Below are 26,621 nucleotides of genomic sequence, written 5' to 3'. Positions count from 1 at the left end.
CTGGGGGCTGGCTCCGCCTCACTTGATGTTCGGGGGCTAGCTCCACCTCGCTCGACCCTCGGAGACTGGCTCCGCCTCGCCCAATGTTTGGGGGCTGGCTCTGCCTCGCCCGACGTCCGAGGGTAGACTCTGCCTCGCTCGATATCTAAGGGCTGGCTCCACCTCGCCCAACGTCTAGGGGCTAGCTCTGCCTCGCCCAACATCCGAGGGCAGGCTCTACCTCGCCCAACCCCTAGGGTCTCCCGATGATCGGGGGCTGGCTTCGCCTCACCCAACGTCTGAGGGTAGACTTCACCTCGCCCGACATCCAAGGGCTAGCTTTGCCTCGCCCGATGTCTAGGGACTAGCTCTGCTAGCCCGACATTTGAGGGTAGGCTCGATGTTCGAGGGCAGACTCCACCTCACCCAACATTCGGGGGCTGGCTTCGCCTCGCCCGATGTCTGAGGGCAAGCTCTGCCTCGCTCGACGTCTGCGCGCTACTCCATAACTACGTGTGCGAATAAGGCAGGACACTCAAAGTCAACCACAATACCTACGACCATACCCTATGCACCTATAGGAAAGTACCATTAGGATATGATAAGACGGGTGCTTTAAAGCCCTTCTGGATATGTCAGAGCCCGAACAGTGTTGTGGGCACCAACATTTGTCTTACAGTGTTGTGGGCACCGCCATTTGCCCTCGGGTGCAGATCCTGATGGAAGAATACAAAAACCACTACGGTCTAGGAGGAGACTCACATCCTCTACAATGATGGATGTGTGGTCACTGTGCCGTCCGCTCCCCATAGGGTCATGGATCAACACCCTGGTCCATCGTGTCGCCTGTCGGGGCGGGATGGGATGTGACCACTTACTGATCAAGCCAGAGCATGGCATCATCAGTAGACAGATGCCTCGCATGGAGCGATCCTTGGCACCATCTGCCATGTTAGCAGGGCTCGCTCAGAGGAAAAGGAAGACCCGGCACCTTTGAAGGACCTTCTTTGCCTCTGGTTTTTCTTCTTTCTCCCGTCTGTAATCCTTGCTTCCTCTTGGTCTATAAAAGGGAAGGCAGGGCACCCCACTAAGGGGACGAATAATAGAACACACCATGCCTCACATAACACACAACTGAGCAGCAATGACGCTCTTAGCGTCCTTTCAACCTTTCCATCAGAGACTTGGGATCTGTCCCTCTCTCACCCATTTGTAACACCTACTACGAACCTTTATGTGCTAATAACACAAGCAGCAGCCACAAACTAGACGTAGGGACATTTTGTCCGAACCAGTATAAACCTTGTGTCTTTTAGCATACCATCCGGGTCCAATGTGCAATAATACAAATTTACTTGTTGGTGTTTACTCGAAACACCGACAACTACCTATGCTATATATGGGCTATGGCAATAACCAATTCCGAATGAATGAATGACACGCTTGCTTTGCTTGCTTAGGAACAGTAGATCATGTGCATTCGAGATTGTGTCTAGGTAGACAAGCAAATCAGATTGGGAACAATGACGCAGAACTAACGAAATGCATGACCCACCCTGAGCGTGTCCTATTTTTTTATAAGTGTCCTATTTGTTCGCAAGCCAAAGCTAACATGATTACTCGATCGCATTGTTAGCTACATAAGTTCCATGCAAGAGATGAATCGGATGGTCTATGCGATGTTCACCCCTTGATTATTGCCAAAAATCAAGCATGCATTCCCAATGTTGTTCCCATCGTTTGTTTCATCATCGATCGTGGGTTGTCCTTCTCATAGGATGCTCAAACATCAGTTTCTCCTATCAGGTTGAGGGGAAATGGCAAATGGCAATCCGTCGGAGACTTGATCATGATTCATGACAAGGATGCCTGCTTATGAGTTACGAGGTTCCCTGTTCCTCTTTGTCAAACTCTGCTTCCTCTCCTCTCCTTTTCATTGTTTTCCCCACGCTTCGATTGATGACTGGGTGAGGGCTTGATGGCTACGGGTGAGGTGAGGTCCAATCTTGAGGCCTGACCATCCACCAACCCTGAAGTCTGAACTCTCGCCAAGGGCCCAAGAGTTCCAATCTGGTTCTTGGTGCTTGGAGGTGCAGTTCTGAATGATCGTGAGGCTGAAAAAATACTACTAGAATGTTGTGTCAGTTTTGGTTGTTTTTCCATTTATATAATATCAAAACTAGAGGTTCTTTTCTAAGATGGTCTAGCTATGGTTGTTTTAGGTTGACCTCCTTCGGCGCTCGATAGCAGCGCATCTTAAGCTCTTCTTAATACAATGATACGCAAAAGGTTTGCTTATTCAAGAAGAAAAAAATGTAGCCGAACCGTCGTCTATTTTCTGCTAGGGGATAGCAAAATTTAGGTATCCTCTACCTCTAGTATCTAGTCCTTGATCTCAGAATTCGACCTCGTTTAGCATGGCTCTGGTTTCCATCGGCTATGTGTAAACTATAACTAAAAATACTAATTTCATCAGCTCATTTTAGTAGGGAAAAGGAAAGCAGCTCATGAACCAATCCCCTCGCAGTATAAGCTACAAAGTCGCGTCCAGGAATCAGAAAACCTCCAACTCAGACAACAGCCCACGCCCCGTTTTAGCCAGCAGGCAGCAGCCCAGGCGCACAGCCCCCCGCTTGTTGCAGTTTTCTGGCTAGGAGTGTTGGCGTTCGAAATGATCCAGGGGCCTTTTCTTTCGGCGCCGCCCGCCGCTTGCATGCAACACCAAATCTAATTCTGCTAGACCCGTGGTTTTCTACTCAAACGCAATCGGCTGACCCAGCAAATTTCTCTATGGATCCGTTGTCCACATGCATATGTAGCAGATCAATGTTGGGCTGAGGAGACCAATGCTGGGCTACCGAGGCCCAGCTAAACAAGTCCAGGAAAAACACTGACTCGGCTCCCAAACTGAGCACTTGGCAGTTGGCACACTGAACTAGAATCCCAAACTTGGCAGGGCCAAGAACAAAATTTAGGTACTTGGTGCACAAAAGGAAAACGATAATACTTGGTTCAGGGCGTCCGACGAACGGATGGACCGACCTCGCATGCGTGATGTCCAGCAAAAAAAGAGAGGGCGTGCAATTACAGTGCGAGACAACACATGAGAGCGTGTGCGGCCACTTAGGGTGCATGTGGTGCTTGATGAACCGTGCATATGCGTGACCATGGAGAGAGGCTCTTTGATGTGTCCACTACTAGCTGGACTAGCCGGCCAGGCCCCTAGCCACACGTGCCCAAGGCCGTAGGTCTCCCTGTCGTGTCTGCCCTCTGCTGCTTAGCGCCTAGGCCTGCTGCGGCTTGTCATCCTGCTCTTTTCTCTTTGTGTCTTGCCTACGCCTAGCTGCCCGCAGTGTTGCTACTTTGGCCGACCGAATTAGCCAATTGCAGGGCCGCCCAGGCTGCTTGCCTGATTGTGAGAGGAGCGCGGGCCCACATCCGCATGCGCCGTTTGCTGCTTCCGTGACGGTTGATCGTTGGCAACTGAGTGTTGGCCAAATTTTTTTTTGTCACTCCATGGTATCGAGCTCCATATGTTTTCATGCGTTTCAAATGTATGTTTTATATGGTTTTGCATGTGTTTCATCTAGATGTTGCATTGACTATACACGTATGTTGCAAGTGTATGTATTAAATATTTTATCTGTTTTAGACATATGTTGTAAGTGTTTTATCTATATGTCTCATATGTTGCAATGGCTATACATGTATGTTGCAAGTGTATGTTTCATCTGTTTCAAACGTACTCCCTCCGTCCTAAAAAAGAGTCGCTATGGGAATCGTACTAGTCAAACTTTCTCAACTTTGATTAGGATTGTAGAAATACGTGCAACATTTATATCTCCAAATAAGTTTATTACAAAAGTATATTTAATGATCTACCTAATGATACTAATCATGTACCATAAATATTAATATTTTATTAAATATATTTGGTCAAAATTAAAAGTTATTGACCTTTTGGAAGCGAGAATGACTCCTTTTTAGGGACAAATGGAGTATGTTGCAAGTGTTTTGTTGCATATGTTGCAGCGGCTATACACATGTTGCAACCATATGTTTCAAATGTTTCACTTATTTCAGACGGATGTTGTAGTAAGTGTTTCATGTTGCAAGTGTTTTCATTAGCAGACGCAATATATTTCATGCGTTTTAAATGTATATTTCATATGTTTCATCTGAATGTTGCATGTGTTTTATCTTAATAGTTGTAAAAGTAGATTCGGTGTTGCAAATATAGATATGATCCCCGCCTGCATGTATGTCAATGGGCACGCAACATAGAAGTGAAGCGAGGGGCGCAACAGCACGCGGGGGCATGGGCATGTGTAGTCCCCACCTGCATGCATGGACGCGCAGCAGGCGGGGTGGACACAACAGACGCAGCAGGCGTGAGCGTGTGAACGGGGCTAGCGTCCGGATGTCCGGGGGCTGGTCATCTCTGAACTATAACACACTTTGGGTATTAAATGGTTCTGGATAAAAATAATAGGACAAGGGTACCATCTCCGAGAAAAAGAGTAAAATTCACCGTCGGTCCCTAAATTTGGCCAGCAGTGTCATCTTGGTCCTAAACTTTTAAAGTAATATGTATGGGTCCCTAAATTAGGTCAATTGTATCATCTCAGTTCATAAACTTTCATGATAATTATCGTCGGTCCCTAAACTTGGACAGTGATGTTATTTCATACTCTAAAATTTTTCATATAAACTCGGATTAAGACAAATTTTATATCAAAATTGTAGTCCTTGACGTGATCTACAACTTTGTAGTTAAAAAGTTTTTGAATTAAAACTGTTTAGGGTCCCAAAATATTATCGTAAGTTTATAATAAATATTGAAATTTGAAATATAAAATCATCAGACAATCTTTGGAAACTAAACGTAGCCTTCGTATGAAAAAATATTTTATCAAATGTTTTTTAAATTAGTTTTAATTTCACCAATGAAGTTGCTCTTAATAAAGCTAAAGAAAAAGAATTAATGGCTGCCATTACCAAAATTTTGGCTATCAACCAAATCTCGATCCATCCAGCAAACCTCTGTAACCTTCTAGAACCCTCTATTTTCCCCCAGGACTGAGCCGAAGGTCCCTTCCCCTCCATGTCCGATGATGTCCCTCATCGCCAGGCAAAGAGCTTCCCCGTACGACGCCACCGCGCCACGGAACTAACGGGAGCACCTTAGCGGCATCAGAGAATCTGCAAGCGCGGCCGTCGCCCGCCACCCGCCACTGCCATGTTCGGCATCGTCTTCCCGGACCACACCTTCCCCCTCGATGCCACCGCTTTCGCGCAGGTGGCGCCCAATTCCTGGCTCGTCGATCTCTCCAGTCTCGCGCTCGCCACCGCGCCGCGCTCCGCAGTCGTCTTCCTGCTCCCCGCCGCCGTGGCAGCGCTACCGCCCGGCAAGGCCGTCGCCGTCTACTTCCAGGCCGCCACCAACCGCCCCTTCGCATTCTTAGGCGCGCTCGGGCCCACGCGCCCCTCGGCCAGCTTCCCGCTTCCGGAGGCCGGCGACGACTGGAGCCTGCTGTGGGCCCCGCTAAGCTGGGTGTCGCCGTGGAGGACGCGGCCGCGTTGCCGCCGCCCCCTGACGAGCAGCGCGCCGAGCGTGTCGCGCTCCGTGTCGGCGAGAACCTGTTCAACTTCATGCAATCGTTCTGCGGTGCCGACGGCGGCAAGCTGGTAGTGCCCACGGACATCCTGGACCGGTGGTTCCGCAAGTTCCAGGAGCGAGCCAAGAAAGATCCAGCATACCTCAAGAGCTTCGACTTTTGAAAGCAAAGGTACCACCGTCCTGGGATGCACTGATTATCTGCACTATTGGGTTCTGGCTGGGAGCCAAGAAGTCATCTTGTTGTGTTATCCTGAATTCCTGATAGACTATACAGTGCAGTCTCGTTTCACTGCAGTAGGATTCAGAAAGCTGTCACCTAGCAGTTTCAGATGGTGATCTCACAGGTTTTTTTTTGGTGAAGGTGATAAATACTAGTGTATGTAATTGTGAACATGGTTTACCTGTATCAGCAACAAACCAACTAGTTCAACCTGGTCTATTGATTATTAAATGGCAATGGCCTGTTATCTTGGATTCTTAGTCTGCCAGCACATATGATCCAATGTGAATGTTAGGATCAATGCGAGTTGATGTTGTTTGGAGCATTACATGAACCTGTTGTAGTGTTGTACTGAGATCAAGCACACTTATCTTTTCGTCACATGGAAGGTTATAACTTGTTCTCATTATAAACATCAAGTGCTTTATGTATGAAGTTGGATCTACCATTACTTATAGCCCTGAGTAATCATTTTGAAGTCACTTAGAGCAATATATATTGGGGCAATGTGTTCAATGTTCATGCATTTGCAGACTTCTTGGACTATGCATTTTTTACTTCTTTTATTTGGTTATAATACCAATGTCCAGATATAATTCCCTTCATCACTGCTAGCCTTACCAGCAAGTTATTCACCTTTCATGGCCTTTGCTATGTTCTTGGATTTTTTAGTAGCAGTACTTTGATCTGATCTTTGTTAGATCTTTTACTTACCAGGCTTACCTTCATCACCAGTTCACCACTAGCCTTCCCAGCATGTTATTAACCTATTCAGAGTCTTTGCTAAGTTCCAGATTTGTTCAGATGTAGAATTTTGCCTCAACTTATGTGCAGTGGACCAGTACTATGATGAAGTTTCTTTTTTCTATAAGTAAAATAGAACTTGTCTTGTCTTATAAATAAGGGACCATTTACTGAATGCTGCAAAAGCGAGATTGGTTGAGAATCTAAAGTTTGCTGGTTGAGCTAGAAAGGCATCATAGCCAAAAAAAAAATTAAGAGTATATTATCCTCACGTAGGTAATCTATAGGGTATTCACACCCCATTTGAAATGAAGAATTCTATCTAACTGAGAGTCTGGGACACATATGGATGTATTAATTAATATGATGAATCTAAAATTACTTTGGTATATTAATTAATATGATGATTCTAGAATTACCTCGGTACTTTAGGGCTCATTTGGCTTTTGCCCCTGAAGTGCCGAGCCAAACTTTGGCCTTGCCCCGGTAATCTGGCCGGCACTTGGATCGAAGCCAAAATTTAGCAAGGCCAATGAAATTTTGGCTGGCGAATCTACAGCTAACAGGGAAGCACAGACCATGCCGGGCTGGCAAATTTGGCGGCCGGAATTTGGCAGGGCATCAATGAAGAAAAGTAACTGATGCATCAACTAAGTGTGGTTGTAGTAAATGTGTTTGTTTTGTTATTGCTGAGCTTCAAAGCGTAATATTTGCTAAACTCTCTGTCTTTTTTTGCGATTGTGCTAAACTCCCTGTCTGATTACAAATCCTTTTTATGTTTAAAAAAAAAGATTACAAATCCTTTTATAACTTTGCATTCCTCATCACAATTAAATCTACAAACCAAGACCCATATTAACTCTATTTGATACTTTTAGAAATAATGATATATGGTTTCTACATGTAACTATAATATATTTTGTCATGTTTTATAATTTTGGCTTGACCACTATCCAAACACATGTAACCTGTCAAGGGCGTTAAACCCTCAGGGTAGCTGAACCTCGGCTACGTAGCTCGTAGCCTCGATCCGTCTTCTCCGGCGAGGTAACTCTCTGCCGCAGGCTTGGTTGAGAAGAGAGGAGGGAGATTAGATTGGTAATATCTTTCTTAACCCCAACCAAAAGTCTGTTACAGGGATATAAGGCCATCGGCCTCAACCGACCGGAGCAACATACTCCTTTAATTTAGGAACTAATAATAGAAAGCTATTTCTAATTTCCAAAACAGCCACTAGCGGTGATCGCGTCCCCATGCGCGCCCACCGCACGTTCTGCGCGCTCCGCGTCGCGGCGTACGTCACGGGCTCGGCGGCGCCTGGCATACGTGCGCCCGACCATGACATCTCTCCCCCGTCGAGGAGCAGCTCGTCCTCGAGCTGGAACTCCAGGTACTTGGCGCGGAACGGCTCGACGTCCTCCCAGGTCGCGGACGCTGCCGACCCGCCCTTCCACTGGACAAGAACCTAGTGCACCCCGCAAGCCAGACGGAACCGGACAGCACGTTCTGGCTCAGGGGCAACGACGCCATGATGCAGAGGCGGTAGGGGCGGAGGAGTATCCGGCGTTGACCCCTGGAACTTCTTGAGCAGTCCCACGTGGAACACATCGTGAATGCGAGCCCGGGGCGGCAAGGCGAGGCGGACAACGACGTCGTTGATAAGCTCGGTGACGCGGTACGGCCCGAAGAAGCGTGGTTTGAGCTTGCCGATGACCGCCTGGGGAAGTGAGGACGCCGCACGCTGCTGGAGACGGAGGAGCGCCCAATCGCCCACCCGGTACTCTACGTGGCGGTGCACCTTGTCGTAGTGCAGCTTCTGCGTCGCTTGAGCTTGTTCCAGCCGGTAGTGGATGTCGGTCAGGAACTCGTCGCGCTCCTCCATGCTCTTTGCGACAGTAGCCACCCTCGTGTCTCCCGGTTCATACGACCGGAGGGACGGCGGATCGCGCCCGTAGACGACACGGAAAGGCGTGTCCCGCAGCGACGTCTGGTAGGCGGTGTTGAAGACGAACTCTGCCCAGGGCAGCCAGTGTAGCCACTGCCGTGGCCTGTCCCCGGTGAGGCACTAGGAGGTACATGATGATGACGTGGTTGGCAGCCTCCGATTGCCCATCGGACTGAGGATGGAACGCCGTCGTCATGTGCAGCTTGGTACCCATCAGGCGCATGAGCTCGTGCCAGAACGTCGACATGAAGACCTGGGTCCCTGTCCAAGACCATGGACTGGGGCATGCCGTGTAGTCATACTATCTCGTTGAAGAATGCTTGGGCGATGGACTCGGCGGAGTACGGATGCGCCAGTGGAATGAAATGGCAATACTTACTGAACCTGTCCACCACGGTCAGTATGACGGACTTGCCACGGACGCGCGGAAGCGCCTCCATGAAGTCAAGGGCGATATCAGTCCAAACCCCCTGAGGCACCGGTAGGGGAAGCAAGAGTCTAGCCGGATGCAAGTGCTCGGACTTGTACCGCTGGCAAACGACGCACGTGCGCACCAAGTCCTGGACAAGCTGCTTCATGTTAGGAAAATGAAAGTCGCGCCGCAGGCGGTGCAGCGTGCGCTGAACCCCTTCATGTTCGTCCTCGTGTACAACCACCATGATCTCCTGGAGCAAAGGTGAGGTCGGCGGTATGTATAGCTGCCCGGCAAACTGGGTCATGTCGTCCACGACCGACCAGGGCGCCCTGTGGGAGCCGGCGCTGATGTCCTCGCGAAGAGCGACGAGAGCCGGGTCGGTTTGCTGTGCTTGGCGGAGGCGGTCAATGAAGTCAAAGCGCGGAGCCGAAAGCGCGAGGAGCGCCCCCTCCTCCGTGTCACGCCGGGACAGCGCGTCGGCCACGGCGTTCACCGCACCTGGCTTGTAGTCGACGGCGAAGTCGAAGCCCAGCAGCTTGCCCACCCAATGGTGTTGCGGGATGGTGGCCAGGCGTTGGTCCAACAAGTACTTCAAGCTGTAATGGTCCGTCTTGACGAGGAAACGGCGGCCCCAGAGGTACGACCTCTAGTGGCGTATGGCGTGGACCAGCTCGATGAGCTCCCGTTCATACAGTGGCGAGGGCACGGTGGCGGGGTGCCACGGGACGGCTGAAGAAGGCGATCGGGTGGCCGTCTTGAATGAGCACCGCCCCAAAGCCATGGGACTGAGGCGTCGCACTCGACGACGAACATCTTGGAGAAGTCCGGCATGGCGAGGATGGGGGCCGTGGTGACCGCGGCCTTGAGCGCACCGAAAGCCGCGGCCGCCTCGTCGTTCTAGGAGAAGCCGTCCTTCTTGAGGAGGGCTGTCAGCGGCGCTGCGACCGAGCCGTAGTTGTGGACGAACTTGCGGTAGTAGCCCGCCAAACTGAGGAAGCCGCGCACCGCTCGCGCCGAGCGAGGAACCGGTCAGTCGTGTATGGCCTGCACCTTGGCCGGAACCATGGCGACGCCTGCCTCCGATATGATGTGGCCGAGGTAGGAGACGGAGGGGATGCCGAACGCACACTTGGAGCGCTTGACGAAGAGGCGTTGGTGGCGCAGCTCGGAGAGGACGGCGCGTAGATGACGAAGATGATCCGCCCAGGACTTGCTGTATATCAAGATGTCGTCAAAGAAAACGAGCACAAAGCGACATAGGAATGGGTGGAGTACATCATTCATGAGAGCCTGGAACGTTGCCGAGGCGTTGCACAGCCCGAACGGCATGACCAAGAACTCTGTAGGGGCCGTCGTGGGTGCGGAACGCCGTCTTGTGGATATCCTCCCGCCTCATGCGCACCTGATGGTACCCGGAGCGCAAATCCAGCTTGGAGAAGAACCGTGCGTCGTGGAGCTCGTCGAGCAGCTCGTCAACGACCAGAATCGGGAACGCGTCCTTCACCGTGAGCACGTTCAGCGCGCGGTAGTCGACGCAGAACCGCCACGACCCGTCCGGCTTCTTGACAAGGAGGACGGGGGAGGAAAACGCCGAGTCACTGCGGCGGATGATTCCCTGCTCGATCATGGCTGCGCACTGCCGCTCCAGTTCATCTTTGTGGGCCGTAGGGTACCTATACGGCCGTACAACCACTGGTGCCGCATCGGCCTTGAGGACGATGTGGTGGTCACGGGCGCGCGTTAGAGGCAGCCCCTTCGGCTCGGCGAAGACATCGGCAAAGGAGCCGAGTAGCCCCTCGAGGAGGGAGTCGTCGGTCGTGGCGGCGTGGAGGCCCGGAGCGGATCGTGGTGCCACGCCACGCCAACAGATGGTGTGCCCCTCCTGCTGGAATACCATGGTCCGGGCAGTGAGGTCCCAAACGATGGGCCCCAACGTGGCCATCCAGTGCGTGTCAAGGACCACGTCGTACCCGGCTAGGGGCATCACGAAGAGGTCAACGCGGAACTCCAGGCCATCGATGGTGATCAGGGCTTGGCAGATCACGTCGGGGCAGGAGACGCGCTCGCCGTTTGCCACTGTCGCCGTGAGCCTAGGGCGCGGTTCGATGGCCAGGCCCGTGCGCCGAGCAGCCGCCTCCCCGATGAAACTGTGGGTGGAGCCGGTGTCGATGAGCGCGACGAAGGATGCGGCGGCCAGGAGCACCTGGAGCTGGATGGTGTTGCAGATGGGGACCCCAGCGACCGCGTGCAAGGAGAAAACTGGGGCCTCCGCGTCCGGCGCGTCCTCAGCCGTGGCTTCCTCGGTGGTGGCGATGTCGACGTCGTTGATGAAGAAGATCCGCTTGCAGACGCGGTTGTGCCCGCGCGTGTACCGCTCGTTGCAGTTGAAGCAGAGGCCCTGCCGACGGTGCTCCTCCTGCTCCGGCAGGGACAGACGTTTCACCAGCGGGCGACCGTCCGCCGCGGCCACAGTCGCGTCCGCCTTGGCGATCAGAGGCGCAGGGAGGGCCAGGCGCGGCGCAGGGGCCGGTAGCAGGCCACGGGGCGCGGCCTTGGCGGGCGCCGGCGCGTACTGCTCCCGGAGCTCTAACTGACGCGCCAGGCTCATAGCAGCCGCAAGGGATTGCGGATTGTGGACCTAAATGTCGAGGCTGAGCAGTGGAAGGAGGCCGCCCGTGAACAGCTGCACCCTTTGTGCCTCATCCAGGTGACTGGCGCGGGGAAGAAGCGCCTAGAAACGATCCTGATACTCCACGACGGTGCTCGTGCGACGGCAATCCGCCAGCTCGAAGAGGGGAGCAGCGCGGAGAGGGGGCCCGTAGCGCAGGTGGAGCAATTCCTTGAACCGGCGCCACGACGGAGTGCCCTCGTCCGTTTGGACCTGAATGTACCACATCTGCGCCCCGTCCTCGAGATTGTAGGAGGCCATCCAGACCTTCTCTTCCTCCATGATCCGTTGCTGGTGGAAGTAGGACTCGCAGCGATTGATGAAGATGAGGGGATCGGTCTTGCCATCGTATCGGGGAAAATCCATCTTCTAGAATTTCGGTGGCCGATCATTGTGGTGCTCGCCGGAGCCCGGCTTGTAGCCCGAGGATGACGTGCGATCAGAGGTGAGGGAGGCGATGGCCTTGGCGTTGGCCTCGACCGTGGCCTGCAGCGTCTTCATGGCGTTGGTGAGGGATTCCATGGTGGCCTTGAGGTCATTGACGTCACCCATGTCGGCTGGACACTGACGCGACGGACGACGATGCGGATGATGGTGGCGCGGCGGCTGTAGGTGGTGGTGGGGTGGCAGCGGCTGGCGGTGATGTGGATCAAGAAGGCGAGGATCGCCGGGATCGTGATACCAGGTTGTCAAGGGCGTTAAACCCTCGGGTAGCTGGACCTCGGCTACGTAGCTCGTAGCCTCGATCCGTCTTCTCCGGCGAGGTAACTCTCTGCCGCAGGCTTGGTTGAGAAGAGAGGAGGGAGATTAGATTGGTAATATCTTTCTTAACCCCAACCAAAAGTCTGTTACAGGGATATAAGGCCATCGGCCTCAACCGACCGGAGCAACATACTCCTTTAATTTAGGAACTAATAATAGAAAGCTATTTCTAATTTCCAAAACAGCCACTAGCGGTGATCGCGCCCAGCGCGTCCCCGTGCGCGCCCACCGCGCGTTCTGCGCGCTCCGCGTCGCGGCGTACGTCACGGGCTTGGCGGCGCCTGGCATACGTGCGCCCGACCATGACATGTAACCTGACCAAATTTTGGTCATAACCTGACTTGGCAATGGCCAAAATTTGGCTTGGCCAGCTAGTGTCAAAATCCAAACATGCCCTTAGTGTGGTTCTCACCACTAGCATGACCTAAAATGAAACAACTGGAGTTCTGAACCGTTCATGGATATTGGTGTTCCTGATATATGCTTGCCATACAGTTTGTCGTCCTAACAGCTTGGAGCATCTGCACTGTTTGTAATGGCTGCATATTTACTGATGTGGACCTTGATACATGCAAAGCAAGGTTCTGCCATGAGTTCACCATGATTGTCCTTACGGAAAGGCATAGGGCCTGCTTGGATCGGGTCCAAAAGTTGCCCTGCCAAAATTAGGGCATGCCAAATTTGGTTGCCAAAACTTTGGCAAAAAATTTGGTATAGCACTTGGTTGGGTGCCAAACTGGGACAGCCAAAATTTTGGACCTTGATTGGTTTGATGCCAAAATATATATGCCAAGGTCCATGATTCAATACCTAACACATACAATTATCTAATAATCATAGTATGCATCACAGATTAAGTCCAGATAGCATATTACTATATTATGTGCATGTACTGATCATCATATACACCCATCTTCATCTAAGAAGACCACAGCATAATATCCACTGTGCTAAAATAATACAACGAGATACTGAAATCCTAACCATATAAACAAGTTCATATGCTGACGACATGAAGCATGTCCAAAATACCCAAAATAACACCAGTTTAGTCGGTGCATCCATATGCTTTCCACCTGAAGCATGGCCAAAATACCACAAGTCTCAACACCCATATTCACATGCAGCTACCATATTCACAGCATACCCACTGCCATAAGTCTGAGCATCCATATTCACATGGAGCTACCATACTCACCATCATCCACACCAGTAACACGATACTTGGCACCTAGGTAATCAGTGACCCAAGTTCCAAATGACTAGTCTGATGCAGCATTCAAGTAGTTCCGCAAATGAACCTGCTCCGGCTTTGAAAGGTAGGTCGCAATGTCAACCTTGTCCCTCAGTGGGAAAGGTATATCCTCAATACGCTTCCAAAGATCAGCATACGGATCTGTAGTTGCAGGGCAACTTGATGCGATAGATTTGGCAAACATAGCAATACTTGTAGCTATTTCATCATCCCCTGTTGCTCTAGCATGTTTTGCTTTATCCTTTACATGCTTCTTCCCAGGCGACTTCTTATTCTTTCGTTTAATGCTAAAACTAGAGCCTACAAGTGGTGGGCATCTAGGAGCAATAGTGTCTGAATCATTCTCATCATGTTCAGGAGTATATACTTCATCACTCCCTGATCTATTATTATCATCTTCAGCATCCACAGTGCACTGGTCAACAGCCAAGGATCTATTAGCTTTGGCAGATTCTCCAAATAGCTCTTCAATAAGATGGAAAATTTTAATAGGTCGAGTAAGATAGTTGTATTTTCCGGGCTGCAATAATTATTAACAAGTGAGCCCAGTAATCATGGAGTCTACACACATTATATGGAAAAGTAAACGTACATGTATGCAGCGGATACACTTACCCCAAGCTTGGAAGGTGATTTCTCTGAATAGTGAATATTGAACTTGCATGATCCTGCATCAAAACCATAGCCACTCTTGTCCATAGCTAATTTTATCCAATTCCACTTCTCCTTGAATGCTCTAAAATGGCGATCAACTTGTTGTGTGGTAGCTCCAAGTCCAAATCTAGCATTTAGAGCTTCTGCACACATATGGTGGTGGTGTTGCTTCCACGTAGAGGTAGCAGGTTTTTCCTTTAGGTAGTCAATATACCACTGAAGCATGAACTCGGTGCTGTCATCACTCCATGTTTTGTACTTCTGACGAGATCCAGCATCTGCATTCCCATCTTTCTTTTCCTTACCCATGCTAAGAATACATTTTAAAAGTAAGTAACAAACATTATTAAACATATAATAAATAATGTTTTGTTTGATAGAAACAAAGGTAATCCATTAAGCATAACAGTAATATTATTTACATGCGTACAAGCAGCTGTACAGTCTAAAGTTGATTACACACCCACCAAACTACACAAAACCAAAAAACAACAACAAGTACTAACTAATTGTCATTGGTAACATCGTTATTAAGTCTATCATTCCACATCTGTTGGGCAATTGAATCACGCTTCGCAGCCCACTCACGTGCATCAGCCTGTCGATCCGAGACACGATTCTTACTCGGTAGGTGATTGTACCAAGTTGGCTCATCATATATGAATTCATTAGGTCCATCGTCTAGTATCCAATTATGAAGGGCACAACAGGCAATGACCACCTTGGCCTGTGACTTCAAGGGTATGAATGGCTTGTTGCTAAGAATCTTGAAGCGATTCTTGAGAGCACCAAATGCTCGTTCAACTGTTGTCCTAAGTTGGGAACGACGGTGATTGAAAAGCTCTTTTGGACATTTTGGGTCTTGGGCTCCGTGAAACTCTTTTAGGTGATAGCGAACTCCACGGTAGGGCGGTAATATGCCTGGCCTAGTGACATATCCAGCATTGGCCAAATAGAACTTCTCTACAACCAAAGTTAACATAATGCCTAATGTGACGTCATAACGGTGAGACTATGTCACAATTTTCAAAATCCATGAAAATCCATGAATACCTTCAGGAATTTTCAATCCATTTGGATGAGAAAGGGCATCTTGGAGCACGAGAGAATCATGAGCGGATCCCTCCCACCCTGCTAGGACATAAGTAAAGTGTAGATCAAAGTCGACAACTGCTAGGACATTTTGTGTGGGGTATGACTTGCGGCCCCTAAACCTATCCGCAGATTTAGCAGGCACACATGCCTTGATGTGAGTGCCATCTAGGGCCCCTATACAACCCTATGTACAGAGACAAACATGTGTCAAAAGCACTTATATCTAAAATTGCATATAAAAGATATATCGCTTACACTATTGAGAGTTACCTCAAAATATGGATAGAACTTGTTAGGACTCTCAGTGATCTTTGGGTGCGTGGATATAGATCTCACATAAATTAGCTCAGGAGCTAACTTGACAATGGCACGCAGGACGGTATGAAAGTACGTACTCACTGTCCATCCCGATCTCCACATTGCTATTGCTATAGAGGAATGTGTGTGGTACTGCCCAACAATCTTCAAAAACATTGTCAGCTGCTCCTCTACTGAAACATGAAGTGTGTCAACTAATAGTCCCGTCTCCTTAAGCCGAGCACAAAGCTTGTAGAATACAGGCCGGGACATCCTGAGCTCACGCATACATATTCTGTCCGAGGTATCAATCAATCTAATTAGCTCACTACTACGCCATATATCCCTTTGAACCAGTGGAGCATACTTTATGCGTTTGGTTGTACTTCTCTTGTGATTTTTGTTCCTCCACCACAAGGCCAGCAGTAGAACAAAAAAAGCTAGGGCCTTTTGCCTTGACATACAGCAACAGAGGAATTTATGTTGAATATTGCCAATCAAGGTGTAGGCGTGTAGGCAATGTGCAGGAACAAAAAATGAAAAATAAAATGCAAAGCATGTATCAGCAGCAAGTTAATTAAAACAACTTTTGATATGCACAAGCATAAATGGCAAAGGAAGTACTACTTGCCATGTATAGTAGCCAATAAATTATATTACTTTAGTGAACGGGCGGTTTAACTGAAACTAACATATGCATCTAAACTAAAGTGATTTGAACTAACGTACACGATGTGGAGCATCAAACAATTGCCAGTTATATCTAGATTTTTTTTAATGGGCAAGGTGAATTGTTTAACCATCATGTAAATAATGTTGAAATCTTAACAGAGGAATATGCAATGGGCTTATGCAGTTGGGAATCTGACTATCTGAGGAACAACAACTACAATTGTAGTAACTTGCTGTAAGCCTATAGCCATGCTGAGACTCAGAGAGAGACCAAAGGAACTCGATTTGAAAGATTTTACCTCTAGAGTGGACCAACGGATCTAGCCGGGGCGATTGCCTCCTAGTACGTTTTCCTCTACACTTTGTTGCAGCAGATCTATAAACGGATGATAGTTTAGACACTCATACCTAGAAAATGGATGGAGGATTGAAGGAGGAAAACACTGCTAGTAGGAATAGATGGATTAATCGGAGATGGGAGGCCACCAGATGAGGGGAAGATGCTCCTTGTTCCCCAACGGATTAAGGGATCTGTTATGAAGGTAGGGATGAAAGGATATGTCCCTTTAATCTGCGATAGGAACAAGTGATGGACTGGGGGATCTCATGGACCGGTGGAGTTTCAGGACTGGCACAAGCAGCGGAGGAGATAAGTCGCGGCGGCCGTGAAAAGTGACGACGGAGAAGGAGGGGATTAGAAGGAAGTCGTGGCTGCTGTGTCGGTGGGAGGGTGATACTGTAAAATAACGAGGGCAATACGAGTGCCGTGAAGGCAGCCAAAATATTGGCGCTCGACGTCTCGTGTCCACCGCCGATTCGGCTGGAAAGTTCGGCGCACTAATTCTTTGGTTTCAAATCAAACGAGCGCCAAAGGTTTGGGACTGCTGTGGATTTGGCCGGGCGGATTTTGGACAGCATCCAAGCAGGCCCATAGTATTTCCCTAGAATTGAGGAATGGCTAGACTAAAGTTCTGTTTCTTCTGTTCTTTTTTATTTTGTTATCTGTTGTTTGTAGTCAAACTTCTTTCTTTAATATATAGTCAATAGGGGCTTGCCCCTCCTGTTGTTCTTTTTAAAAAATATATATATGCCTGCCATAGCTGTCAGTTGTAAACAGAGTATTATGGTGTTGTACTATGATATAATACTCGTCTTTATTTTTTTTAGTAATGCAAATTACCACAATAAATTTGGGGCTCTTTGCAAACTAACAGATTCTTAGCAGTTCTTGTGATGAGTACTATAGTGGTTCACTGGTTTGTTATAAGCGGTGCTTGTCTTTGGAACAACTATTTTCTTAGTAATTCTTGTTTAGAAAATTTCATAAAGAAAGGATAGAAATTTGACTAGCTCGATCATAAAACTCCCATTGTGAATTATCATGGCACACACCAGTCCATACCTCCTTTCTACTTAATTGATTATGAATTACTATTTGTTTTAGTATCGCGTACTGAATGAGTGACTTCTTTATCGGCTATCGCTGGTTGTTTTGCAGATACCATGTGGGAAGAATGTGTTGGATAGCAGTGTTTGGGGCTTCAGCTAGGCTCCAATGTTGCACCGAAAGCGACCAGATTGATTAGATGGTGGTGCTTTAAGTCCTTACACCCGAATGAGAAGTCTTCTTATCAACTTCTACAAAAATACTTCGGATGGTTCTGCTTCGAATGTCAGTAGTATGGATAATATCTGGGAACCTCAGGACCAAGGTGAATGCGAGAAGTATACTTTCTTTCCCTTGGGTCTCTTTTTTTTTTTTAATTACCCGAAGCCATGCACTTCTCTCGCCATTGGTACTGACTGATGTTGGTTGTAACAAAATGCCTGGATAGTAATCTCTTCGGAACTCTAATTGCAGCAACTCATCCTGCTACTGAAGTATCAAATGAAATTTAAAGAGTAGTCTGGACTGAATATCCCTTCTTTTGCGATTGGTAATGACCAATGTTGGTTATAACAAAATGCTGACTGTTACGGATAGTAATTTCCTTTGAACTCCAATTGCAGCAACCAGCAACTCATCATGCTACTGAAGACCTGGGCACTAAGTATCAAATGAAGAGTAACCTGGATATCCATGTGACGCTTTCAAAGCATCTCGATTGACAACATGTGTGAACTGAGATCCAACATGAAAGACACTCTTTGCTCTGACAAAAGATGGGTGTTAGATTCCTATATAGCACACGCTAGCTGTGATCCAAACGACGAGTACAAGACAAGATGCTGTAGCTGTAGCCTTTAAGGCTGAGCTGCTACATCATTGACAAAAATCACCCTTTCTTCACATGCAAAACATACACGGCCTGTAGTACAGAGCCCCGAAAAGGGGAAAGGAAGAAAGAATACACACTTAGCACGAAACAAATACATTGCACACTTAGGCATTGCATGCTTCCTAACCAAACGATTTACGACTTAAATTTGGAAGTACAGCAGAACCATGAATGTTAGATATTATATTATATGTACAAGCAATCTCATCTAAATTTGTCACAACCTGTTGTTACCCATCAGCAATGTTAACAGCTACCACACAATGGTCCAATCTTGAGGCTATCCATCCTTCTCACCCAGAAGTCTCCTCCCTAACCAACCTGAAACAGTCACAGTTGAAAACCAGGATCAGCAGAGCTTCAAGCAACAAACTCTGTGAGATCTTGGAAACCACTGCAACGAAACTCTTGGAAATCTCATACTTAGTGCAAAAACAATGGCGAATCAGGTTCCGAGCCACTAATGGATGCAAAGGATGACATGCTATCCTCCTTGGAACCGACTGAGAAGTTTAGCGGTGCGGTTGTCAGACGCCTGTTCTCCTTGAAGTAGTTGTACCGGCCAGAATATGAGCGTGGGGTTAGAAGCTCTGGGGTGGCACTGCCAGCTGAAACTCGGCGTGGCACCGGAGTCATGAATCCAGCGCCATTTGAATTTGGATGGTGGTTGCTTGTCCTCCTATTGAAGCTGCTTGTCTTTTTAGGACTAGGTTTGGACCCAAAAATCAACTCCTTCTCCTTAAGCAATAAACTCTGCAGCTTCTTCTGGTCCTGGAATGAAGATTTAGTCAGTAATTATAGGTGCAAGGGATCTTTTCTTGAGGTTGCAGTACCAAAAAGAGTACTGGTATTAATTTATACCCGGTAGCGTCTCTTGTCTTCCTCCCTTTGTGCCCTTCTGAGCTTTTGCTCTTCCAAAATGGCAACCAAACGGACCTTCACATGCAAATTCAATATTCCATCATTATATAGAACAGAACTACTCAGCCTGATTTATGGTAAATATGGTCAATTAGCTCTGCGACTTACTCCATCATATAAAAATGGCACATTTCTTTCATCCTCCCATGCAAAAGTTTTGGCTATCAAGTTGTCAATCATAGCTGCAAATTTATATTGCAAAAGGCAAGCAGGTTGAGTTAGGAGTACATCAGCTGATTTACACTAATAACGTTATATGTCAATTTGCTAGATTTGGATCCCATTGGCACTGACTAGTAGCACCAGCATGCTCAACTGAAGTTGATATTGTTAGCATCTGGGGAAATGAAGACTCACTTGGAATCTTTTGGACAGTTATCCTTGCCTTTTCTGCACGCTTGAGATTCAAGTGGGCACCCCTGCCAGCACTGTACCTATTATCATCCTGCAGAAGGATCCAAGTAAACATTTAAGATGTCATTAACAATATAAATTATAGCCGAAATGCACATTATATGCTGTTAGGCAATATGAATGCTCAATACTAACATGCCAATGAAGGAAAAGGCTGGAACCATATTCAATCAATGCACCCTGAGATATAATCTTTTAGTGAAGAAAAGAATATTACTTGGTTATATTCCTCAAGCCAAGTCTCTTCATCACAAGCTGATAGCCATTTATCCACTCTCTCCATGATATCTTTCCTCATTAAGGACTCTTCATTTGCTTTTGTTATTTGTACTTCAATGCTGGAAAGGAGTTCGCAAGGATCCACTAAACCTGAATGTGGAGTATTCTTAGATTACTCAAAAAATGACCCATCAGCAATTTTCAATTTTATGTCATCTTAACATACATACCGGAATCAATCAGCGCAATGATCTTCTCTGGTGCTGTGCTCATATCAGGCTCCATGTGTGCATTTTTGCAGATGTCTTCTAGTTCTAACCTTTTCTTGAGAACAAGCTCCTTCATTCTACTAGCTTTTTGTATAGTTAGCCTTTCGACTTCCTCTTCAGTCTGAAGAATTCAATACAGATAATGCTACTGAGAATTAAATCATCTTGTCAATAGACAATTAAAGTAACAAATAGTTGCCGTACCTCCTGAATTGTCTCCAATGACAGAATGCCTGGAGAATTGATCTCTTCCTCAGTAGATCCAAGAACAGCAGCTACTTCAGAGAAGTTAATCCTCTCTTGTTCAGTTGACTCCATCAGATTCCATAACTTGTGAAGTTTTTCTACAGTCTCTTGCAACTGAACACATTCACCAAATTGTTAGAGAAGTTAACAAAACAAAAATGAGCTACCAACGCCAGTTCTAGTACAAGGAATCACCTTTAAAACTCTTGTCTTCTTTTCTGCTTTGAGCTTCAGGATAGTCTGAGTAAGACCTTCAAGAGTTCTATCACTAATATTTGTTGAATTTTCAGAGTTGGCTCCATGCAAACTTGGGTGGACCTCTTTTACAGTCTTTGCAAAATCCATCCCGAGCACTGCACATAGGCAGTGCACTTCATCCACATATATAAAAACCTTTTGAAGACGATCAGACTGAAAAAAGGGGAAAGGAGAGAATTATTTTTCTTTGACGAATATAGCATAGCCAAGAAAGATATTGGCTACACTTGAACAATTTTGATGGTTCAACCTATATCTATCTGAAATATTGAATCAAAGCAAGTTCCACAAATAAACATTTTAAGCTAAGATCATCATTACCTTCTCCTTCTGTAGATTACGCAGTTGCATTTGAAGATCAGAAATTCTTCTGGTAGACAAGTCATGATCATCATTAAGTTGTTTGATGGAACCATCACTGTCCTGATAATAGTGATCAGAAATTTGTGCTTTTATCTTCTCGATTTGAGATTGCACATTTGAGATTTGTTTGATTCTGTCTTGTTTCTTTACTCTAAGATCTTCCAAGAGAGGTGTCACTGCAGCAAGTTGATCTTTCAACGATGTGTGCTTTTCATCCACCTACAAATGAATATCTCATGAAAAAAAAAATGGAACATGCTGATTTACTTTAGTCTATACAATGATCTCAGCTGCCTGATTTTTGACTTGGGCACTTACATATATGACATTAGTAACTGGATACATAAAAACGTAATAATATTTTAGCTTCTTTGGTATATTTTATTTTGGTATTGTTATGCTAACATTCCATAAGAAAATTACTTCTTTTAGCAGTATCTAATGCATGTGGCAGTTGTGAGTCAGAAGATCCCACAGCATTGTTTCCTAGTACACCTTTTGGGCCCGAATGAACTAATCCACATGCACCATCTAGGTAGGTTTAAATTATACGAAAACATCATGTTCAGTAATTCTTCAACTGACAGCACGCTTTACAATTGTAATCTACAAAAAGTTGGTTCCACGAGCCATTTTTCGTACTATTTTCTACTGTACCCATCTGACATGACTATGCAACAACTGAATGACACAGCTGCGGATGTCACTACTCACTATGCCGTCTATTCATCATTAACTAAAAAAGACAGCCAACCAGCAGAATATCAAATATTCTACACAAGGTGCTGCATGACATCAACAAATGATTTCATTACTCGGTGTAAACAATGCACCTTCCAATATACCCAGCTTGATAGGCAAAACAAAACTGAGAATTACATGATACACGATAACATATTAAGGTCGAAAGGCTAAATATAAATTATGACAAAATATACCGTAAATCGTGGGCCATTTTCCCCGATAGAAGCAACTAGAGCTTTAAGTTCTGCTTCTTTGGCCATCAATGACTGACGGAGGTTGGCTCTCTCAGCATTGGCACTATCAACCTTTCGACGGTACACACGCATGCACTCTGTTTCCAGTTCAAGGAACATGCGATCTTATCTTGTTCACGCTCCCCAATCTCTGTCCATATTTGCTGAAACAAAGTTCACTTGTCAGATGATCAGACATGACAAAGAAATGTACAAAATTAAGTTACAAACTTTACTAACCAGAAAATCTTTGTAAACACCTGAACACTATTTTTAATCACTACATGCAACTAAAAGAAAGATGAACATGTCTAAACTCATATGGAATGTATTCATCTGATCAATACAAACTAGGGTGATTGTTCATGGGAAAGTCGTGGCTTATTGTTAGAAACAATATTACCAAGTAACTCAAGAAATGGGACACAGCAAGCAAGCAAATGACGTGCCTACTTGTGGATCAATGAACAGACTGATCACATGCACCCAAAAGAGAATAATTGAAGCAGTTAAGGCTAGAGCATACAACAAACATCCACGAGACAGCATGAAAATGTGACTTGGCATACTCTAACAAGCCCCTCTTCTCTGGATAGCATTGCTTTAATAAAACTAGTTTGTAAAGAGAGAGGGTAAATATTCAGTTCCCCAGAACTTCCGAAAAAGGGGAACATTACATTATTTCCCCCTCATTATGAGGCACCAGAGAGCTACATTATCAGAACTACTAGCTGGTTCGTTACAAATCCAATTTTGAGCATGCTACTGTGCTATTTATGAAAATAAACATCAGCATAATATCGCATATTCTTCTTTCTCGTGCTATGTGAGCCAGTGCATACTACCTAACGCTCCTAATTATACCATTAAAGGGTTACAGCATTGATGCTATTTCAAGCCTTCTTGTCCTCCAAATCCATTCGTCCTTCGAACAATTATAATCAGCAGGAAGAAGTAAACACATGTATCCCTTTGCTTCTTTAAAAAAGATAGAAATCAAGACGACAGTCAATCGAAGGTTGTGCCATTAAAGCTCAAATGATGAAAGCTGCAAGCAGCAGAATCAACAGATTTCCAACTGTTCCTTCAAAAATCGTAGCATCTCTTCAAAGGCACGTGTCTTGAAAAATGAAGATGTCAGAATCTCGAAATGACGGAAAAAAATCTGCAACTTTGTTCGTTTTTTTTTGAAAGAAAAAAAGAAGCCGCAAATTCCTCTGAAACAAGGAAGCACCTCATTCCTGAATTCTTTGATTCAGACCACTGCCAAATGATTCGAAGGAACAAGAAAATCAAGGACGCGGCGAACAAACAACCAAAAGTACATTCGCTTCTAGGGGAGAAACGAACCTCAAGCTCGCGCAGCAGCGCGCCGCATGGCGTGTCGAAGCTGACGCTGGCCCGCAGAGCCTTGTCCATGCCATACCCGGCCACGACCATCTCGCCCATCTCCTCTCCTGCTTCTCTCTCCCCCGCCCAAGGAGAGAGAGAGAGAGGAAGCAACTGGAAACAAAGCAAGCACCTTTCTAGTGCCCCTCGCTCTCTTCCCTCTTTCTTCCTCCTCTCTCCCCTCCTTGTCCTTGCTTCTTGCTCTTGTACCAATTGCAAGGACTGCCAACTCCAACACCGCTTGACAACCACCCAGGTTCCAGAGAGAGATGGGAAGAAAGAGGCAGAGAGACCGGCAGCGGTGGTTGCCTGGTTATATATGGATCTCACTCGAGTGAGTACTGAGTAAAATTGGGCAACGGAAGGGGGGAGAAAACGGGGAGGTGAAAAGGGCGAGAGGTAGGAGACGAGGAGAGGGACTTGTCTGTGAATAGCCTACAATTATTGGGTTGCTTTTGGCTGCAATGAGAGGTACGGACGGAGTGGCCAACAAAAGCAAAACTGCTTGGGCCCGATTTAGATTGAGGTTAGGAATCAGTATTTGAAACTGTAGCACTTTCATTTGTATTTGACAATTATTGTCCAATCATGGCATAACTAGGCTTAAAAGATTCGTCTCGTAATTTATAATCAAACTGTATAATTAGTTATTTTTTTATCTACATTTAATACTCCATGCATGTGTCTAAAAATTTAATGTAATGAAGAGAGAGTGAAAAAACTTGCAATCTAGAAAAAAAAAAAAAAAGGCCTTGTTCTCTTGGTGCGGTTTTGGAACTGGTTGCCACGAGATTTGCCTTTTTCTGCTTGGGTTTTCAGAAGTCTTTTGTCATCAGGATGTGGTGACAAGATCTGAAGTTTTGTGAGTATATATAGGCAGGGCACTGTACTATGTTTTTTTTTTTGTGCTTTTACTGCTAACCGCTCTACTGTCTAACATATCCTTCATGGTGTACTCACGTAGTTAAGATTTTGTTTGGCAGAGCTGTAGCTCTAAAAAGATTATAGATTTTCTAAAAAGATTATAAGAAATCTATGGATATATTAGAGCTCTAAACAGCATAAATCTAGAACTGCAAACATGTTAAAGATTTTATTTGGCAAAGCTCTAGCTCTAGTAAATCTATGGATATATTAGAGCTGGTCACCCGTAACTCTAGAAAATTAGAGATCAAATAACTCATTTTATTTATATTCTAAATTAAATAAAAATATTTAAATCACTTTAATTTAGTCTATAAACTATAGATCCAATATAGATCTTGGAGCTAGAGTTGTGATAAACAGGTTATAAGTATAGTTACATGACTTATTATTTTTATTTATATTTTAGATTAAATAAAAATAGTTAAATCACTTTAATTAATCTAACAACTACAGAACCAACATAGATCTCAAAGCTAGAGATGTGTCAAACTGGCCATAAGGTTTCACAAATTTTGAAGTAATTCGAGCTAGAGAGAAGACCCTTCTCCCGCTTCTTACTAGCACTGATTGCTTCCGCGCTTCAAATGGACAAATAGATTCCAAAATTTATGTACAAATGAACTATAGTTTTGGAAGAATATCGATAGGTAGATAAACAATGCTAACATTATCGATATGACTTGTGTATGGATTTGGCGAGACAGAAATGTGCGCATAATTGCAAAGGGTGACCTGGGAGAGGTCCGAGAAGCGACTGCCTACACGTTACAAGGGTGTTCGGCTGATCCACTTACGGATGATTTCGGCTTATTTCGGATGATTCAATAGTGTTCTGTGAGAGAGAATAAGTTGAAACAAGCTACTGAACGGTCTGATACCATCAATTCTAAGGAGGTAAGGCATCTACCTCTCTCCATGACATCAGTGAAATTTTTGTGGGGCTTCAACTTACGCCAAATAGTGTCCAACCAAACACAGCTAGTACTTAGATGGACCACTATGTTGCATCTTACACCTCAAGCTACGCTAGGATCAGTGGTCCAGCATTTGCATCTCGTGTGTGCAATCTGAGCCGCCCGAGTTTATCGACCTAATTATCTCGCTTCGTAAACCAGATCTGCAATGTGAATAACAACAATTACAGTGAGTACTAAATGATGGGTGCTCTTGTTTTCTTTCTTTCTTTTACCAGATTCACAGTTTCTGCCGACCGTTAGACAGTAATCTCACATACAAGTATCACATATATATGCAGATAAAGAGTTGACTGGAAACTGTTTGTGTTCTTCAGAGTTTACTACTCCATGTGAGGCTGTGACTACGGGGAATGATTCTGAACCTATGAGATCCACATGCACAGTATGAAGATTAAGCAGCCATGCCCTGATGCCCATGTGATGCTGAGGTCAACCTCGATAGATTAGGAAAAGCCACTGAGATCGAAAAGTTTAAAGGTGGCTTAAACAATGCAGTACTGGATCCAGATTCTTGAGCATTTGTCCTTCCATTCCTTCCTCTTTTCAGGCTTCTCACAGTCAAGCGCCATTGCCTCCTTGTTTGGTCAAACAAACACAACTGGATCGTCATAGAAATTCAGACACCTGGTGTATGCAAGTACTGAACATTGAAGTACTCCCTCTATCCATAAAAGAATGCAATTCTCGTTTTTCGAGAAGTCAAACAATTTAAACTTTGACTAAATTTATATTAAAAAATACTAACAATCATGATATAAAATAAGTATCATTAAATTCGTTATATGATATATTTTTATAATAAATTTATTTGGAGACATAAACATTAATACTATTTATTATAAACTTGGTCAAACTTGAACTAGTTTGACTGACAAGAATCCTATAATTACATTCTTTTCTGGACGGATGGAATAGGAGCACATGTTTATATTTTTTTTAAAGGAGAGCATATGCTTATTTCATGCATGCTATTCTTATGTTTCCTTTCTTTCTTTTGGAGCTAAGTGTCTTTTTTTTAATATTGCTGTTTTTTACTTGCAACTAGCCACGACAGAT

At 45.8% G+C, this 26,621-nt stretch overlaps 1 protein-coding gene and 2 pseudogenes across 6 annotated transcripts; 1 reads left to right on the top strand and 2 right to left on the bottom strand.

The window, feature by feature from the left end:
* Window positions 1-4,995: 4,995 nt before the first annotated feature.
* LOC136540333 (uncharacterized) lies at window positions 4,996-6,630 on the top strand (annotated as a pseudogene).
* A 6,585-nt stretch (window positions 6,631-13,215) lies between these two features.
* Window positions 13,216-17,069, bottom strand: LOC136534997 (uncharacterized). Of its 6 annotated transcripts, none has more exons than XM_066527360.1 (4): window positions 16,813-17,069; window positions 16,626-16,702; window positions 14,224-16,108; window positions 13,216-14,128 (listed from the first exon to the last, which is right to left on the bottom strand). In XM_066527360.1, exons 3-4 carry the CDS (start codon window positions 14,614-14,616, stop codon window positions 13,616-13,618), a joined length of 906 nt encoding a protein of 301 aa, XP_066383457.1. In that variant the 5' UTR covers window positions 14,617-16,108; window positions 16,626-16,702; window positions 16,813-17,069; the 3' UTR covers window positions 13,216-13,615. The 6 variants fall into 6 exon arrangements, with proteins under 6 accessions (XP_066383457.1, XP_066383476.1, XP_066383469.1 ...); XM_066527379.1 differs by having other exon boundaries at window positions 14,224-14,572; window positions 16,813-17,068; XM_066527372.1 differs by having other exon boundaries at window positions 14,224-14,572; window positions 15,628-17,069.
* Window positions 17,070-18,592: 1,523 nt separating this feature from the next.
* On the bottom strand, window positions 18,593-24,046 carry LOC136540332 (65-kDa microtubule-associated protein 6-like; annotated as a pseudogene).
* Between the last annotated feature and the right edge of the window lie 2,575 nt (window positions 24,047-26,621).

The sequence above is a fragment of the Miscanthus floridulus genome, chromosome 2 (assembly GCF_019320115.1).
Source record: "Miscanthus floridulus cultivar M001 chromosome 2, ASM1932011v1, whole genome shotgun sequence".
NCBI classification, from domain to species: Eukaryota; Viridiplantae; Streptophyta; class Magnoliopsida; order Poales; family Poaceae; genus Miscanthus; species Miscanthus floridulus.
This window is presented reverse-complemented; position numbering and strand designations above follow the sequence as displayed.